General features: G+C 37.5%; 2 protein-coding genes, 1 long non-coding RNA gene and 1 other non-coding gene across 5 annotated transcripts; 2 read left to right on the plus strand and 2 right to left on the minus strand.

Moving 5' to 3' along the window:
- Positions 1-4,599: 4,599 nt before the first annotated feature.
- Positions 4,600-7,147, minus strand: LOC114363238 (uncharacterized). The gene is made up of 2 exons (XR_003656759.1): positions 6,533-7,147; positions 4,600-6,094 (listed from the first exon to the last, which is right to left on the minus strand). It is a non-coding gene; the product is annotated as an uncharacterized LOC114363238 (long non-coding RNA).
- On the minus strand, positions 7,003-7,164 carry LOC114363242 (U1 spliceosomal RNA). Its single transcript, XR_003656760.1, has one exon. It is a non-coding gene; the product is annotated as a U1 spliceosomal RNA (small nuclear RNA).
- Positions 7,165-7,555: 391 nt separating this feature from the next.
- LOC114363225 (chymotrypsin-1-like) lies at positions 7,556-9,266 on the plus strand. Its single transcript, XM_028318891.1, has 3 exons — positions 7,556-7,570; positions 7,861-8,034; positions 9,093-9,266. Exons 1-3 carry the CDS (start codon positions 7,556-7,558, stop codon positions 9,237-9,239), a joined length of 336 nt encoding a protein of 111 aa, XP_028174692.1. The 3' UTR covers positions 9,240-9,266.
- A 2,176-nt stretch (positions 9,267-11,442) lies between these two features.
- On the plus strand, positions 11,443-13,418 carry LOC114363240 (trypsin theta-like). 2 transcript variants are annotated; one of them, XM_028318914.1, is made up of 3 exons: positions 11,443-11,550; positions 12,940-13,046; positions 13,230-13,418. In XM_028318914.1, the coding sequence occupies exons 1-3, from the start codon at positions 11,499-11,501 to the stop codon at positions 13,401-13,403; spliced, it is 333 nt and encodes a 110-aa protein (XP_028174715.1). In that variant the 5' UTR covers positions 11,443-11,498; the 3' UTR covers positions 13,404-13,418. The 2 variants fall into 2 exon arrangements, with proteins under 2 accessions (XP_028174715.1, XP_028174716.1); XM_028318915.1 differs by lacking the exon at positions 13,230-13,418 and having other exon boundaries at positions 12,940-13,222.
- The last annotated feature ends 6,579 nt before the right edge of the window (positions 13,419-19,997 follow it).

The raw sequence follows: 19,997 nt of genomic DNA on the forward strand, positions 1-19,997 counted from the left end.
TGCACAAAATGTAGCAATGAAAGATTCTTTCTTAGTACCAATTTGTAGATTTGAGTAGGAATATTTATTTAAAGTGTAATAAAATTTATCTATACGTACCTAAGCATAAGTTATTTTATTTACCTACCAGCGTTTTCCGGTACCTGGCCTCCACTCCAGAAAACGCATTTAGGAAAAACACTACACTCCAGAAAACGCAGCGTGAGACCTCCACCCACAAGGTGGACCGATGACCTGATAAAGGTAGCAGGAAGGCGCTGGATGCAGACCGCTACCAACCGTACATTGTGGAAGTCATTGGGGGAGGCCTATGTTCAGCAGTGGACGTCCTGTGGCTGAAATGATGATGATGAAGTACCTATCTGATATTTTGATTGGTCTATGGTTGTACTTCAAACGCTTCAAAAATTGAATAAAGCAGTATACAACATGCGTAAGAAAAATATTTACTCAGTTATTGTTTGGAAAAAAATTCAATACTTACATAAAACACGACAATGCGTTTAACATGTAATTATCCAAAGGGACATTACCTTCAAGCGGGCGCGCGGCGTCGAATCGACCGCGCCTAACACATTTTCGTTCATAACTTTTTTTTTACTTGTTACACATATTTTTCATTTTTAGTAGCCTGTCGCTTGCTCATTGTGAGTGAAATAAAGAGCTTACCTCAGCTCTCCGCGCTTTTCCCACCCCATGGCTTGCTATTGTTTTAGTCGCGGCGCCGGCGTCGAAAGCACGCCACGCGCCTGTCGTCGAAAAGACTACGCGCGACTCTCTATGCGATATAACATTTCTTCGGCTATCACCCAATATTATTGAATTAAGCTTGCAATACTGTTTTTTCTTATTAAATAAGTCGTAGACTGCTAGTACAAAGTGAAATAACAGAGGCATTACTATGAAAAGATGAAAAAGAGAGTGAATCGGAGCTCAGAGACCAAGCTAAACTGAACCAAAATTATAAAATTATGTTTTATCGTTATTCTGCCATTTCTATCGTTTTTACCAGGTACATTAACTATTCTGAGGTATTTTAAAAGATTTTGTGTTCCAAAAATTGGTTTTTAATCCAAATAATATTTGCGTTATGTTAATTGATTAAATAATTGTTTCTGTAACTTAATTCAAATTACTTATGACTTTAATACAATCATAATATATCTGCGTACAAAATAATAAATTATTATTGGAAAATAAGTGCTTTATTTCTCTACTAGACCCTATAGGTCTTTTCGTTTACGCGCGACCGCTGCCATTACAAAAGACCGCGCGCCCGCTTGAAGGTTAAATAACTTCAGACTTGATGAATGAAGTCGTGAGTTGGATACTACGACATAATTATCACAGGTTAGCGCCGTGATCGCCTTATTAGCAAGATCTGCAAACATTGTGACGTAGTTGTTTACTATCAACACGTGAATATGTAATATTTGTGTCAACAATAAACTTTGGGACATCGATTTTTAATTTTTGTAGCAGATTAGAAATTGATAAAGTTACATAATTTAACCGCTTGAGTCCCAGACGGCATTCATTAATGTCATAACAATTGATTATCTATTGTGTCTAGATTCGCGGGCCTTGAAGGATTAATGAGATTACGTTGGCTGCAGAATCCTAATACGAGAATGTCTGTTAATCCGAAATAGCGGTATTTTTTATTAGTTATTCTGTCATAGCGGTAGTATAAATAGGTAAAGTATTTATATTCCCAAATAGATCGAATTCCGCAATCAAAATCTTTCTCTCTCTCTCATTTCTATAAATAGATTTCATTCTGGTGAAAGTCGCGGGAAGCACCTGGACGCGAGCAACGCGCAGGAACTGTCGTAGTGGAAATCTTAAGGAAGCTTTGACCAGCGGTAGACGTTCTTTGGCTGAAACGTACAGATTTTGTATAACGAAATCTCTATTCCACCATGCAATTAAGAGAATAGAAATCCTTAGATGGATAGTTTCGTTCGTTCGTTTCAGCCGAAAGACGTCCACTGCTGTACAAAGGCCTCCCCCAAGGATATCCACAAAGACCGGTCCTGCGCCGCTCGCATCTAGGCACCTCCCGCGACCTTCACCAGATCGTCGGTCCACCTAGTGGGAGGCCTGCCGAAGCTACGTCTTAGATCAGTGGTTCTTAACCTTTAAGTCAAGAGGGACCATTTTACTAAATTTCTATCTTGTCAGGGACCACCTCAATCGGTCAAAACCAGTTTGACTGCAAAAATCAGTTAAAATTGGTTTTGACCAAGGTGTGCAAGTGCACTTCGTGGACCACTTGGAATGACTTCAGGGACCAGAAAACCACTGTCTTAGATAGATGGATAGGTACTACGTTATTATCAAATTAACCGTACCGTTCTAAGGCTGAGTTGCACCACCTAACTTTAACGGTAACTATGTAGTGTATGACACACCTCTCCTTTAGTACCAACTTAATGCAAGGCATATACTTATAAGTTAGCTGTAACTCATTTTAAAGTAGTATTAAACCGATCGTCGACGAATTAACATCTTTTATTCCATCTCCTTGGTCCCCACATTACATGGCGACCCTGCCAGTGCTGCCTTAGGGCAGTGCTGTGCACATAATTATAATGTGAATTTCGTGTACAAGTGAAAAACTAAAGTCGGACAATTTATTTTAAATGATGCGGTAAATACTATCTACGTTAAAAAGTTAATCAAGTGCGTTGGAGGAGACATTTTGATAGCAGCCGGGCGATGATGGTGCTCAAGGATATTCAAAATGAAGATCCAATAATGGAATAATGGCGAGTTATGCTGGGTGCCGGGCGATGGTAGGAGTCCGATGTCGATGATGTTTGTTGCTGGGCGCTGGGTGTTGTTGGAGCCGTGACGATTGTGGTTCCCGCCGGGAGTGTCATGCGTGTCAATGGACAAGGAGAAGACGCAGTTTCGAAAAAACGGAGAAGACACGGCAACCCCATTGTATACTTTCTTTTTTTTTTCTTTTTCCCTTAATGGAATTTTATTAATTTAACTTTTACGTGGCCACGCTAAGTTACCTAGTATGTACGCTAGATTATTATATTACGGTAAATGAGAACGGACGGATCAATTCTATTTTCATTATAATGCTATATTATTACTTAAATTTTGTTAAATACAAACAAAGTAAATTTTTTTTGCTTCACTGGAATTAACTAATTTTATCAACATAGATTGCTGCTCAACGACAGTAAAATTACACAAGTTTTATTTTAAAAAGGTAAGTGAAATGATTATTTAATAAATGAATAATTAATATTTATTCATTCCATTACTCCATTAATCCTATAAATAACTTTGCATACTGTGATTATTATTGCATTTTGAAGTAGCTCTACACGTCAGGAATAGCGATAGGTTAAAATTGCTGATTGGATGAAATGTTATTTTTAGATGCCTGTACGAATATTATGATGTTTAACATTTCGTGGGTTCAAATCCCGCCTGAGGCAATTAGTTTTTTTTTTTTCTCAAAGATTTAGGTTAATTTCTCATTTATTTCTTTAACACATTGGGTATTATTTGCACAGTTTGCATACAAAATACATGATGTTACATAAAACTTTTAATTTGGTTTTCTCAAATTTAAATGTAAAAAATGTACTGGCGTAAGTAATTAGGTACAATCGGATTTGCAATTTTTTAAGTAACAACTCTTTTTAGGCTTTCAATTATTCAAGATTGTAATATCCAATCATTTTTTTGCATAATAATAATATTAAGTAAAACATCGTAATCAGTGTGTCCTTATACATTTAAATTCTTAATAAAGTTTAAAATTAAGTAAATCATATAATTGCCAATATCAAAATTATTGCGTTAAAATATTGACAAGTAGTTTTGACATCAGTAGATTTAAAAAAAAATACGTTTATTTTTAGAATTCGTCGTAAATTACAATAGTTGAATTGCATAATAATTTAAAACATCGTCTTACTTTTGCTAGGTGGATGTCATCATCATTGCATCGAACCATATTTGTCGACACGTGTTGTAGCATCAGCATTTTGCGAAATATGAAGCCCTTCTATATAGAGAAACGAACACTAACACAAACAATGTTTATACCAGAAATTATTTTGCAAATTAGCTCAATCTAATCTTTGTTATTCGATATCATAACTATTTTATTTGGAATTCTTGTTAGGTACTACTCGTAGAATAATAGGATGCAGCAATCCGTTTAACTTGTTATTTTTCTCAACAGTGGGTTATCTAAAAATGTTTAATTTTCATTTTCAAGTTACAATAAAAAGCATTAGATAAAAAAAAAAATGAGACATAGATAGGTAGTTAGAATAGAATGATGTGTCTAATAATTCACGGAATTGACTTTTACTTATATGCGATGAGGAAACGTAGGAATAATATTCAGAGAGTTATTACTGAAATGGCTATAGGAATGTATTAAAATAGCTTTGCATCATTAAAGCTGCATTAGCTACATTCCAAATAGTGATAGAACGGTGGTAGGTAAATAGCAGGTAGAAGTAGTTAAATGAGTCTGAAAATAATGATTGACAATTAGATGGTGATGAATATGTAAGATGTGGTAGATAGTTTAGAAANCACACTTTTCTTTGTTAACAATAAAACTTTATGTGGATAAGATCTAAAATCATGTTCATATTATTAAAACATAATATAGTCTTTACCAATACCCGGATAATTGTCAATTATAAATAATTGAAATGCAACTTTTCTCTCATAGAGCAGCTGTAATTTGCTGTAATTTTCTAAAGTCCAACAACATTTACTTAGTAATGTTTTCCTTCATAAAAATAAATAAATACTTTACCTTAAATACTTTTTAACAACAGTCATTTATATTAGTCAGGTAATATGCATCTTTGTGATCTAAAGTTACTAAATAGGTAATAATTATTCTGTATAAGCTTACATACTGTGCGATAATCCTCTAGTTTAAAATGTTCAGTATTCACAAGTGTTAAGTTTTTCAAATTCAAAATGAAACATAGGTACCATTTGGTTTCTTATAACAAAGACTGGAGAACAGAATCGATCACTTGTAACCATCATGTTTCAATGGCATTCGTACTGAGTAACAATTTAAATTTTAATTTAATCTGCCGTTGGTCTACCAATAGCAAATTATTGTTTAGGGGTAGAGACCCCTGTTGAGGTAATTATTTATAACCCTGGACACAATATAATATCACAGGATCACTAGTGATTTGCTTCCAATTGTTAAGAATAAAAACTGATTCTGCCTACCTTAGCATTATTTTTACCCTCGTCTCCTTGCTGGCTGGTTTTGACGATTGCATGTCGGCCCGCCTGACCTCTGGAACCTCTGTGATCACATCCGAGGAGGGCCCCACCAGTTTGAAGCACGATTGTTCTCGTTCTCAGCACTGATTTCAGGTCACCTTATGAAGTTCTTCTTTTTCTCATTCACTGTCACCTTTAATTCCTTTCATGATTATTGAACTGCCCTTGCAGTTTTTATTTTTTCAATCAGATTATTATCAAACAAATAATCTCCATTCTCAGTTTCAAGTAATGAGTCCTTAGATTGATACTTTTTATTGTTGAGAGTGCCAAGTTTCTACATCAATTGGTTTCCGGAACATATATAATCACTTAGCTGCTAACCCGCTTCATTCAGTTTCTTAATACAGTTTTAGTTGTTAATGATCTCCAATACACATCTATACAGCATGGCCTACACAGGCCAAGGCTGTGGACATTTGTTTCTGTCGGGTTTCAATTACTTGATCCCTTCTCTTAGCCCTGTCATTTAGAGCAGCGGCAACTTCCTTATTATGTTTTTGAGCACACATCTTGAGTACATTCTGGAAGGCTGGATTGTCTTTTGTAACTGTTTCTTTTTCATCTTTTTTCAGTCCTTTCTCCAGGATCTCGCACCATCTCTCAGCAATTTGTTTGAGCAGAAGTGCATTCTTAGGGGCTGGAGCGGGAGCCACTCCTAGTATATTCAGTACTTCATCCCCTAATTCCTTCTTTTTGTTGTAATCCTCGTCAAGGATAAGATCCTCAAGGAATTCTGTTTCAGGATGATCATTCTCATTTTCACTTTCAACTTCACCTTCAATCTCCTTAACTGTAAAAGAAACACTATTGAATGGAAGCTCCCGGTACTGTGCTGCATTGTACCGCGAAATTTACATGCATTCCCTCCGGATGCATCGAGGTTTGCCGACAACGTGTGCGTCCGTCATAGAAAACATAGTTGCATAGCTTGTCATGCATAAAAGTTGCGTGCATTCCCGAAGAATGCCCTTGGTAATTATTGCCAACCGTGTGTGTTCCCACAGAACACCCCAGTGGTTGCATAAATAGACAAGTATTGTTTTGTCGTAGCGTGCCTTGCCGCCATATTGCGTCATGCAACAAATGCGTACATCGCCGCAAAAAAAGTGCTCTACTTATATCGCCAACCTCGTGTGTTCCCACAGAACACCCCCATGGTTGCTATAAGTAAGTTTATTACCAATAAACCAGAGCCTCGAACAGATTCTTCATTTTTTCATAACCTCACCTTCGTCATCGGATTCCGGTAAACTGATTATTTTCTTTTCCAACCGTCAAATCTTTTTCAGTAGAGGAAGTTTATGTTCTCCTTTCCTTTTTATTTCCATTATTTCGAATATTCAGTACAAAAAACACTCTAAATAACAAATTTTTCACGACCGCAAACGTGACGCCATTAACACGGAAAACCGAATGAGTTGACAGGTATAGATGGCGTGGTGGGACCTAGGTACGACTGCGTTCAGAAATATTTTATTTTAGCTTTAAAATTGTGTGACGCCAGAGGATGTAAGCCGGGACTACACTAGTTATCTTTCATCATCGAGGACGAGACAACAACGAGCATAATTTTAATCTCGATACTAAACGCGGATTTGTAAAAGTACCACCAAACGATTATATCTGTCCAATATTGGTAGAAACTGCCTGATATAAGGCCTCCGAGAAGACGCTAACTAATTCATGGAGGGAATTCTGGGGGGACGGCGCGTACGCAGTCCCCACTACCAAAAATTACGCATCCGAGTTATCCACATTAGGGATAATCGCAGGGGTCAACCGTTCCGCAGTGCAATGGAACAGCCTCGCCCTGGGGGAACCGCCTTCATGATCACGGTGTCCCCTATGCCAGGTAAGTATGCTTTGAGATTGGTTGGCAGGGGTAGTCTTTACCGGAAAAAAAACTCTAATATCGCGAGTCAAGTGCGCACAGTGCCATCTAGCGCCGTATTGGTGGAAACTAACTCGCGCTGCAAGACACACTTCAAACTTACAAAGCATGCTAAAATCAGCACGTGTTGCCGTTGCATGCAACCAATACAAGACGAGGGTGCATAAATTACGAGATTTTATTTAATTTTGCGCCGGTTCTGGCCAGGTATTGCCTGTGGGATGATTTATGAAATTCACTTCCATTCTTGTTTTTCAAGAGAGACTTTTTTGATAGTTATCATAAATTTGAAAACATAGCAAAAGTTAAAAAAAAAAATTAATCAAAATAATCATTTTAATTAGTATTTATTTATTCTCAATGCCACATACATTGGTATATGAGGCGAACTTTGGGTTAATCGGGAAGAAAAAGTTTTATTTAGAATAGAAATTAGTTTGGTGGTGCTTAAAATGCAATAAGATACAGACTACAAGTACCTACTCAAGTAGGTACCTATAGATAAAATTAAATTTATGTACATATATTTTCCTCAATTACATGAAAATGTAACATGATACAGAAAATTATTTCCCAAGCGTAACCAAACACATTATATTGTATTTTTTACCTTTTTCTTTTTTTTATCGCAAACACATTGTAACTCATTTTTTTTTATTTCTCAGGCTAACGCAGCCATCCCGGCCTCGCTACTAGAAGTCCAGCTTCCCACCATCGACGGCCAGCAATGCGTGCGCGACGCGGCGCTAGCATCGGTGACGCTCAACATCAATGCTCCGCCTGTAGAACCACACATCGAGCTGTGCACCTTCCACTCCCCAGGCAGAGGCACTTGCCGCGTAAGTTATTAAGCTATTTTGGATCTTGTTCCCTTGTCATAAGGAGGCGTCGGTGACGCTCAACATCCGCGCTCCGCCTCTAGAACCACACATCGAGCTGTGCACCTTCCACTCCCCAGGCAGAGGCACTTGCCGCGTAAGTCACTAAGTTTTTTTCAATCTTAGACAGGCCAATATTGAAAGTAACGTGAGATTTTGGGTTTAGGATCTAAAGTTTCTAAACTATCGTAACTAGTGCTGCTTGCGGATACTCAAGAGAAACTAGTGTGGGGAGTTCAAGCGTCATTTGTGTCCAATCACCGGTGTCAACTGCAGTTTTAAGGTAAGTATGACGTTAATAGAAGTCCAGCTACCCACCATTGACGGTCAGCAAGGCGTCGGTGACGCTCAACATCCGCGCTCCTCCTGTAGAACCACACATTGAGCTGTGCACCTTCCACTCCCGAGGCAGAGGCACTTGCCGCGTAAGTAGATAAGCACGTCATTTTGAATGTTGATGCTTTGTCTTAGGGCCCTCGCCCACGGTGACAGAATCACTACTAACGCGCGTTAGTCGCATTTGCAACGCACTACAGAAGTGATGCCAACGCGCTACTAACGTCAGAGTCTGCTAACCTGCTATAGCAGCACGACTGCATCGCTACAAAGAGTCGCTGTAGGCGAGGGCCAATATAGATACAAAAATAGGCACAAAATGTTTTAGTGACGATCACGGATCGAAACGTAACAGCCCCGGTCACTGGATTGACGATCTGGAGAAGGTCGCGGGAAGCGCCTGCATGAATGTAGCATACGATGCACCAGCAGTGCACGACTTTGGTTCGAAAAAAATAAAACAAAGATTAGAAATTAATAATAATTATACTTAACCCATTAGTGCATATTAAATGTTAGAACTTGCTAACGCGCGCTTACAAGATGCAAGACTCTGATAAAGTGAGTAGGTATACCTACAGAATAAAGCTAGACTTATTTCCCCACCATTTTGTAGGAGATCAGATGCTTAATATAGTGAAATATTATTCTCTAATAATTTATGGTTCATTTTGTCATTTCAGGGTGACTCCGGCAGTGCTTTAGTCCGCATCGACCGCGGCACCCAGATCGGAATCGTGTCGTGGGGCTTCCCTTGTGCCCTCGGAGCGCCCGACGTGTTCGTCCGAGTCAGCGCCTTCCAATCCTGGATCAACCAGCACCTCCGTTAATAAATGAATAAACACCTGATCTGCTAAACTGAATGGAATAGTCGTTTTATTTTAAGCCAATATCGATAGTATAACGAAATTCATATCAATGATAACAATGGCAGTGCATTTAATGCATTGTAGTAGAGATTGCATCAAATTATTTTGATTGATACCACGATTTTTCATAAGTTTTTACTATGGTAGGGATCTAGATACATACAGGTGACTTTATAAACAGTACCTACCTACTTATTCATTTTTTTTTCGTAATCCAGTAGGTATTAGTAGTTTCGGGAATTCGTGATTATCATTGCCTTTTAGTCAAGTCATCTTTTTTTCAATTACAAATAACTTTACAATCTACTTACTTATTAGACACGCTTTAGATAAATGTACCTACTTAATTAATTTTTCAATTGATGACTGGTTTTTCCATAGTTAGATATCTATTGATAAATCCATTACTCAGTAATATCGGCTAATCAGACCCAAGTCGATAAAACTATGATCTATTAAAGGGAAAAGCCAACAGTTGAAATTAAGCGAAAACACTTCGTTAAGCCCGAGCCGCTGTGAATGTGATATCACGATTTTCGTCATAAGACGTCCAATTTTGAACATAGGTCTTTCCCAATTATTTCCAGATTGACTGTTTATAAGTAGCCTGCATGCTAATTTAATTAAGTATAAGCTCATTTGTCTGTAATCTATGATTTTGTACCGTCACCTAATCTGAAATAAGGGTGTTTAGCAGTCACATAAAGTTCTATTGACCTAGTCAAATGTGAGCTATTTTGAAGATTTATCCAGACTAACCTAATCCATCTTAAGACGCTGGTAAAAACGACAGCGACAGTTATAGTGATCCTATCCTAAAATACTGGATAGGTTACCGTTAATTTTATGTATGTAATTTTATGTGGGACCTATTACTCCCACAAGAACCTATGTGATGATTCCAGGCGAAGGCTTGACAAAGCTGTGCTCATCATAGTAATTGACTGTGATTGATTAGTTAATCTTGAGTTTTAATGAAGCTACGTGTCTTCTTCTGGCGGTTTAAAAAAAATAGTACCTACTTATCTATGGAAAACCCACAAAAGAAGAGGAAGCTACTGACATACCTAATAGAAGATTACACACGAATACGATCGCAATAAGTATTCGGTACCAGTCAGCGTTGCCAGTTTTTTTTTTCGCCAAGTCGGGACTTTGGTACTTTTTGAGTGAAAATAGCGGGATTTTTCCGTCAGAAGCGGGACATAGTAAAAAAACGTACTCGTATATAATCAAAGGTTTTCAAATATTTATCTTTTTATTTGACTTAAAATTAAGTTTTTTTTTATCCACAACGAGGAAGCTCTTGGCTCTCGCCTGATGGTAAGCGATGATCAGGCCGAAGGTGGAAGCGAGCTTCACCCGGAATCCTCAACCACGGAGGAACTGGCTATCTTACCTCTAACTGCCGGAACACAACAATGCTGTTAAATTGTTGTTATAGCATGTTGTTTACGTGACAATAGATAGCAAAAGTAGCCATAGAAAATGTATTTTAACAAAAAAATTATATTTTAAATCAGATTTTTACTCTATCTTTAAATTCGTCTTTAGAATAAAAAAAGAAAAAAAATCGAAATTAAAAAAGTTTTATTCTTCAGAATAATATGGCGTTTCAAACAATAGTCTGATGAAGTGAGTGACTCTCTCCGAAAAGCGGGACCGAGCCTGTCCCGCGCGGGACATTTAAATTTGATTTAAAAATCGGGACGTCCCGCCAAAATCGGGACGTCTGGCAACGCTGGTACCAGTCGGCCTGTGACCACGGTCGGTGCAACGCAGTTTAAAAGCAAAACAAACTTACTTATTGTCAACGTTTTAATTATTTGATATTTAAGTAGGTACATATTATGCATTTGATCGTGTCAATTTCCGTGTTCTTACCTTAACAAAATAATAGAAAATGGTTATGGTCCATTGTAACTAGCAGTACGAGCGCATGCAAATAAGTAGGTAAGTTGTATTGGTTTTTTTAATCCTCAGACAGCGATTAAAATTAGTACCCAGGTAAATACGTATCTACTTATTATTTGTTTTTAATCCTGCACCTTATCAACTTCAGAAACGTTTTTGTTATGAGGTTAAACTAATTAAGTGTCGTCATTTGTTATCTAGGGTAACTTTAATCTGGCCTATCAATTAATTCGTTGATAGATTGAGCCGGTCTATAAAAATCTGTGCATTAATCATTTACGTTCAAATCCTTCTCGGGCTTCCAAAATGGCAGTAAAAACCGGAATACTTTTCTTCACCCTGCTCGTGGGATGTCTAGGTAAGTTTTCTAGCATATAAAAGTACTAAATAAATACCCTTCCCCATTATTTTTTAAAATAACAGCATCTTAGATTAACATTTTGAAATGCTGTCTGTTTTTTAAACCGTTTTTCTTTATTTAGTGCTCGATAAGTAGCCTTACTTAAGTGCCTTTTACTAGGTTTTTTATTTTATTTCGTAGAATTTATTAGTGTCTCAATTATTATGCTAGTTATGATAACTCATTCTCACTGATTAATAAAACATTGTAGTTAACTAAAAAAGCGCAATCCCACTTTTTAAAAACATCAGGGATGATAGTTCTAACATACCTGTTAGTAAAGCTGTGAACTTGCCTAAGCCAAATTTTTAAATCAGTACGAAATTGTGTTCAAACAAGTTATCTTTAATATTTATCAATCAATACAAATTATTCAGTAATCATTATCAGGAGGCACGTGTCCACGTGATGCTTGATAAATTAATTCAGGTCCTGAATCGCGATTACAAAATAAAGCGTAAGCGTATTTTACCATTGAATACCGATAAATCTTAACTGATTGTTTAATAATTTGAAACAATATTTCATTCGGCCTTAATTTATACAACAATGCTGACTAGACTAGAGGAATTCTAATTCAATTCCCGTATCCCTCGTATACCTACTTATATCATCTAATTTAATAAATCAATACAGTATCGAGAAACTGCACGAAGTACTTTCTTATCTTAAACATCAGTAAGTATCTGTGCATACGAGTTTACAATAACTCCTTTCATCTTTCGAAAAATCTTTATGATCCTTATCCTTAATTGACTCGACAAATGGCAATGCCAGATTTTGTATGGAAAGTGGCGTCTTTTTTTTTTCGCGCGGCCATCGATCAAACTTTGTTTTTTGATTACAAAATAGTGTAATAAACCAAACTTACTATGGCATGTATACCTCTAAACTCAGTCTGAACTGAGTTACGAGCATTAGAAGTTTGATGATTTTCATACTAGATTTGCTTTTTGTGCGCAAGTTTTGTAAGAAATTGCAACAAAATATTGCGCTATTTTTTTATTGCACTGATTCTGCTCCATACTGATGTCTGGAGCCTTTAAGGATGGTATTGTTTGTTTACACATACAATCTCACTAGTTTGTTGCAATTTCTTACAAAACTTTGCGCGCAAAAAGCAAATCTAGTATGAAAATCATCAAACTTCTAATGCTCGTAACTCAGTTCAGACTGAGTTTAGAGGTATACATGTCATAGTAAGTTTGATTTATTACACTATTTTGTAATCAAAAAACAAAGTTTGGTCGATGGCCGCGCGAAAAAAAAAAGACGCCAATTTCCGGCATTGTCTTTTCTGCCGGAGAGTAGTAAAATAAAAGTCTTAAATTATCATTATATTTCCAGCTATCCCCAAGCCCGCGTCGGATGACCTGTCCCAGTTCTTCGAGCATGCCAACCCAGATTCCCGCATCGTCGGCGGGACGGTGGCAGCCATCGGCGCCCACCCTCACATGGTGGCCATGAGCAACGGTCTCCTGATCAGGAGCTTCGTTTGCGGTGGCTCTCTCATCTCCTCCCGTACTGTTCTGACCGCTGCCCACTGCATCGCTGCTGTCTTCAGCTTCGGCTCTCTGAGCAGGTACGTTTTAGGGCCGTAGCAACCTTCTGTTGTTTTATTAACGTTGGGCCCACACATGGTGGCCATGAGCAACGGTCTCCTGATCAGGAGCTTCGTTTGCGGTGGCTCTCTCATCTCCTCCCGCACTGTTCTGACCGCTGCCCACTGCATCGCTGCTGTCTTCAGCTTCGGCTCTCTGAGCAGGTATGATAATTATATCGGCCGTAGCAGCCTTCTGTTGTTTTATTAACGTTGCCCACCCCCACATGGTGGCATTAGCAACGGTCTCCTGATCAGGAGCTTCGTCTGTGGTGGCTCTTTCATCTCCTCCCGTACTTAGTCTAAGATCCCGCTATACAACGACCTTCACCGAGATGCTTNCCTGGTATAGGATACTTGTTCTTTCGTCCGCGATCTTGTCACGAGTAGACGTGTTACCAATTTATTTTTCGTAAAAAATAAACTTGTGTACGCAATTGTGACAGTTAAAACCATAAACATAAGGTCCATTTAAAATAATCCATTCCGCATAGTTTCTTGCGAACGTTATCGACACTGTCGACACTGTGTGATTCATCTATTCATTGGCGATGAGCGGGACCACATTCCAGCGCGAGTGAAAGTGACAGTGCTATACAAGTTCTACCGCACACACTCCCACCTTAAAGAACGCCAGCCGTAGCACTCCATCTACGATCCCCACCGTGCTCAGTGACTACGCAGACTACGAAGTTACTACGAAACCAGCTCGCTGAGAGTAAACACTGTGCTACGTACCACAATCAGCTGCTTGTTCCTGATAATACATTAAAATGTCTCTGCAAAGGACGCCTCCTTCACAATCACCGCTAGCAGAAAATCGACCTCACATGACACAGTATTCTTCAGACCCCTCCAAATCGAACAACAAATACTAGTGGAGGATTTCTCACGCTCGATGACAATATTACTCAACGAAATAAACAGCAGAAATTGGAAGACTCCCCTAGCGAGCGACCCAGTGAGTCACCCAGCGAGCTTTCTCTTTTTAAGGACGAGATAAAGGATTACATAAGGTCGCTCATCAGTGCACAGAGTAAGGAACTTACGTCCATAACCAACAAGCTACACGAGTTAACTGAGTCAAATGCAAAAATTGACGCGGCTATGTCACTGTTAACGTCACAAAATGAGGAGTACCGTGGCAAAATTGCACTCCTGGAAAATCAAGCTCAAAAGGACCGCGAATACATCTGCATATTGGAAGAAAAAGTTGAAGATCTTCACAGAACCGCCCGTAAGACCTGCGTGGAAATCAAAAACGTCCCCAAAAAAGCCCTGGAAACTAGAGAAGACTTGAAACAAATGGTTGTGAACCTCTCAAAATCAATCCATCTTGATATGAATGAGCATGATATAAATGACATACACCGCTTGAACTCAAGGGGTAATGGGGAGAGGAAACCCACAATCATCCTAGAACTAAGGTCTGCAATTCTGCGATTTGACCTACTGAAAAAGGTGAAAGACTTCAATCTCAAAAACAAAACACGACTGCAAGCTAAACATCTAGGCTTCACTAGCAACGAAGACACACCTATCTTCATAACTGAGCATCTTACCTCCAAAGGGGCTCGTTTGTTTTTCTTGGCGCGGGATCTGAAAAGAGCTCAAAAGGTCAAGTACTGCTGGACCTCCATGGGTAAAGTACTTGTAAGGAAAGATGACACGTCAAAAATTATTCACATTCAACATGAAGCACAAGTGCAACAACTAATGCAAGAAAAATGACTATCTATGTGCATATTTCTCATAAAAATATTTTTCACTTATAAAATATTGTTTTTTAACTGTTTGGTAAAATTATTAGTGTATAATAATATGTTAAATACATACAATGTAACAAAACACTCACAAACGTTTACACATATTCAAACACATACATACACACTCCTATTGCACAATAACAGTAGCACATTCTATACCTCACTCAAACTACACACTCACTCTCAAAACAATTATTCAAAACACAAACAAGGCTTACATTTACCTACATATATTTACACCACCAACACTTATTATGGAAACGAACTCTTATACTACATTTATTACAGATACCTATCACTCTATACACCATTTACTCAATCATCTAGACAATTTTATACCACATTCACACCCACACTTTTATACTCTCCACTACCTAACCTGCCGCTAACTGCACAACCTAACTACCCCAGTTGTAACCTCAAGAGTAATAATTTAATTTTAAATGGATAGCTTTGATACGCTTAAAGAACTCGATCAGATACAGCCAGGGCCGGATTAACCATCTCGGGGCCCCTAGGCACAGCTCGTTTCGGGCCCCCCCTTTTTCATACCACGACAATGCAATTTGGAAATTTTTACTGTCTACATTACGAAATTGAATGAAGGTGCCATCAATTTATCGCAAAGGTATACGTCTTCCTTCAAGTGAAAAGACTTTCGCCACAATCTACAGGACGAAGTATTGGAGTCATTTAAAAATGAAATAAAGAATAGGAAAATCTTGCATATTTTTATAAAAACTAACATAAGTAAATACTAAAAAATAAAAATGTACATATTGTACTGATTAAGATGCATGTTTAAATATTTACCCTTCTAATTTTTTTGGATACAAAATCGTTTAAAACTTCTTGAAAATTGACCTTTTCTTAAACATCATCTTTCTTTAAACATATGTTTTTTTTTCATTTTTTAATTAGGAGTGCTGGGCCCCTGGTCATAGTGGGCCCCTAGGCACTGGCCTAAAGTGCCTTATGGATAATACGGCACTGGATACAGCTCTCAGAATCACTCAAATGTAATATACAGGATTTAAAAATAAATTCTGACAATTCTACACATAATTTCATAGTTTTAACACAAAATATTAGAAGTATATACAAAAATTTTAATGACTTACAGCTTACATTGGCACAACTGAAATATGAATTCGATATTTTAATTTTAACGGAATGTTGGCTAAACCCTAACAAAAATATACCGCAATTAGAACATTACAAATCCTTCCAAACAAAACATCATAATAATAACCAAAGTGACGGGGTAGTCGCTTACACTAAAAATAGTCTATCAGTAAAATTCAAGGAGCTAAAACTTGCAAATGCTACCGGAATCGAATTACAAATCTTAAATTATACAATACTAGGTATTTACCGCTCCCCTTCTTTTATAAACGCAGGTAACTTTATTGTTATAATATCNAGATTTTTCGGATACACTATAAAAGTTCAGCTACCTGTCAAAGATCAACGTACGCATGACACATGTCAGCAGAGCACCGAGCGACGTGACCTCACTCTAGAACGCCTCGAGGCGGACTGAATTTGAACGATTCGTGCGCGGCGATTTATAGTAGTTTTCAAATACTCATAGAAAAAAAATTACAATGAATTATTTAAAATTTCAAAGTAAATATTTTAGATAAGATATTCTTCTATTATATTAAGCTATTTTTGTGTTGAATAAAGGAAGAATATTGGTGAAAAAATCACTTTGATTTTTGGGTATTTCACGTTCTTTTAATTTGTGATTTCTTAGTGTAAAATGCTTAAATCTAAAAATTTTCTCAGATAACTATTTGCCCAAGGATCTATGCTATAGGATATATATGTTTGTTAAATCGTTTTCACAGTGTTTTTATAAAAATTTCAGCTTGTAAACTGACGCTAAAGTGGAAATTTACAAAACCTGTGTGGACTTATCTGGATAGAATTCTTAAATGCTAAACTAATCGCAATATTTTCTCAATTAACTATTTAGACGACGAAATTGTCTAACTATTTATGCCTATAACATATTTGTAGTATTACTGGTTAATGATTGTAACGAGTTGAAAAAGTACTGTTTTTGCGCCAAACGGCGTAAACGCTCTTAATTTAAAAAAAAGTATATTTGACAACTAAGACTACCCGACCCGATACTTTTGGATACCCGATAAGATTACTACTGGACTGGACCCGAGGTTTTTAAATTTTTTCCTCTTCTGGCAAAACACCAATTGATAAAATTGAATTAAGTTTTAAAAAATATTTCAATTGACATACCTAGTACTTTTTATGAAGTTTAAAAATACTACTGCTACATTTCGTATAATAAATTGAAGATGTGACGTCATTTTTTCACTAAAACAATTTTGACAAGCTATTTATTGGTTTCAAATCAAATAATTGAAAATTGTTGCAGTCCCAGTTGAATTTTCTGTGCTTTTGGTATTTTTATAAACTGAAAAAAAGGGAATAATAAGTATGTATATCGTGCTAATCCAGACCAATAAAGTGTTTGCTAGAGGCTGTAATCTGTATGTAACAATAATAGATAAAAAAATAGAGAGGCCATATTTGGCTAAGGCGACAAATGGAACACAATCTCCACGTGTACAAAATGGCGGTCACGGCTTTTGTTTTTATTAAACAATCAAAAACATTATCAATCAATCGACGGTGTCATGTTCAATACATTCATTCATCAAAAACTTCCATAATATTCAACAATTGACTGTATGACCCAATATCAATCTCACAAAACAAAAGAAGATTTACGAAAATTGGTCATTGTTCAAGAAAAAGTCAATTTCATTTGTTTTAACGTGTCATTTCTTCTTGATTTAATAACCCTGTGGTTAGTTGATGACCTAACTCTGATAGTGAGATCATAGAACACAAGGTTTTTCCAAATTGAGCTTTCGCTGGCTTTAATGTGTGCTATAATGAAACTACTGATACGTAAGTCCGAATTGATTCAGGGTTTCATAGATTATGGACTTTCTCATTTTCGGTAATTCCTTACAAAAAGGTTTCGGTGGGTTAAAAATATGGGCGTTATAATAAAACTACTGATAGGTTTTTGGTCCATACATTGTGGATCTTCTCCTTTTCCGATAATTCCTTGTAAAAAAAATCATTTCAAAAATATAATTTTATACCAGCGGCCACTGGTGATATTCAATGAGGGTTTTCGCGTATGAAAATTCCGCCAGATAGCAATACGTAGACGCGAGGTCCAAATGCTGCATGATTGGTTATTTTTGACATGACATTGACAGATATGTCAAAATCCACCAATCACGCAGCAGTCAGACCCCACATCCACGTCCCGCCATCTAGCGGATCTTTCATACGCGAAAACCCTCATTTCTTTATCCTTCTTTATGTAGGTCCTTTACAGGGCTTATAAGCACCGCCTAAATATAGCTTGCTCTACCACTTTGAGACAACAATATCGGTTGGTGCTGTGAGAAGAAATAGTTCTTTTCTTTTTATAAGAGACTCGTTTTCAATCAATCAATCAATAAATCATTTATTGTCTTAGTTATAGGTATTACAATTCATTGAAAGCAGGGGAGTAGCTACCGCCGTATCAGCCGTATCAATAATACGGGGCCCCAGAATACAGGGCCCAGTGCCGGGGTTTTTGGATTAGACAACTGGCTAGGAAAGTTCTATAATTTTGAAATGTAATTTTTTAGATGAAAAGGACCCCTTGACGTAATTACTTTTTTAGATGGGGCCCCCAAAAAAATTTAATACAGGACCCATCTAAGGCGCGATACGATATTCAAAGAGTAAAAACCTCTGCTCGCGCGGTAACGTAATATTTTCATAGCTAATTATTTTTATCAGTGTTGCAGTATTACACAATCAATGTTTACTACTATTCGTGTATTTGCTATTGTTTGGTCTTCGATAGATTCATTCATGTTTTGTACATACTTTTAAACTGTTTTTACTATTACTGGTAATATTTTTTTGTCTTTTTAACATTTGTGAACTATACAATAGTGACTGAGTTTCTTGTGCTAAGTTGCGCTGCTTCTTCTCAGCACACACAAATTTCTGTAGTGTCCTGATTAACACGCGCCAGACACGGGATAGATATCAATCGTGTCCGTCTGTCCACCGGATCGCGACAGTTGACTCGCGTAATTGGCCGGGTCAAAGCAATTGTTGCGGAACGATCTGGAACTTGAGACGGTGTCATTATCTTGATGATCCATTTGAGATCTCACGAAAATAAGGATCAGCTGGGGGTATCTGCAGGATATAATCTTCCGTAACATTATATCAAATTGGACATGTAATGAACATTATGAATAAATTTCTTATTCTTATTCATTTTTGACGACAAATGCGTAGTTTTATCGTCTAAAATGGATTTAAAGAGAATACGAAGACGCGAGCGGCCGCTAGCCGCCCGCGACTTCGTATTCGTGGACCCCGTTTTACCCCTTTAGTTTCTTAAAATCCGTTCTTAGTGAGCACCTACCATCTAAAAGGAACCCCCATGCAAAATTTGAGACTCGTAGCACTTGTAGTTTCTGAGATTTCGTGATGAGTTAGTGAGTCAGTCAATCAGTGACCATTCGCTTTTATAGATACATTCATTTTTTGGTTTCCTCCATCCAAAACATAGTTTTATTACTTTTCATCCTTAATTGTTGGTACAATTTTTTTCGCGATTAAAGGTAGCCTGAATTTTGGTATAGACAGAGAACTATTTGGTACGGATTTATTTTGTACGCGTAATAGAATGACCTATTAGAGCATGTGTAGTGTAATCCTAAAGCTAAACGTAGCGCTCCCTAAAGCGGCCTCTGTGATGATGAATGATGGAAGGCGACTATAGTCTGGTCTCTGAGCACGTAGAATTTTGTCCAATGACCCCAAGCTATTCATTCTTATCGCTCGCCCGGAATTATGTCGCTGTCGCGCTCGCACTTTACTGCGGGCGCCCGTCGCACAGTCGCGACAGCAATATAATTACGCGCGAGCGATAAGGATGGGTAGCTTGGGGTCATTGGACAACATTCTACGTGCTCAGA

Source organism: Ostrinia furnacalis, unplaced genomic scaffold (assembly GCF_004193835.3).
Source record: "Ostrinia furnacalis isolate ACB-3 unplaced genomic scaffold, ASM419383v2 OfSCF7032, whole genome shotgun sequence".
Classification (NCBI taxonomy): domain Eukaryota; kingdom Metazoa; phylum Arthropoda; class Insecta; order Lepidoptera; family Crambidae; genus Ostrinia; species Ostrinia furnacalis.

Coding starts and splice junctions, on each gene's coding strand:
- LOC114363225 (XM_028318891.1), top strand. Junction 8,035..9,092: donor CAGGCAGAGGCACTTGCCGC/GTAAGTTATTAA, acceptor TTGTCATTTCAG/GGTGACTCCGGCAGTGCTTT.
- LOC114363240 (XM_028318914.1), top strand. CDS start 11,499: ATGGCAGTAAAAACCGGAATACTTTTCTTCACCCTGCTCGTGGGATGT. Junction 11,551..12,939: donor CCTGCTCGTGGGATGTCTAG/GTAAGTTTTCTA, acceptor TTATATTTCCAG/CTATCCCCAAGCCCGCGTCG. Junction 13,047..13,229: donor CCATCGGCGCCCACCCTCAC/ATGGTGGCCATG, acceptor TTGGGCCCACAC/ATGGTGGCCATGAGCAACGG.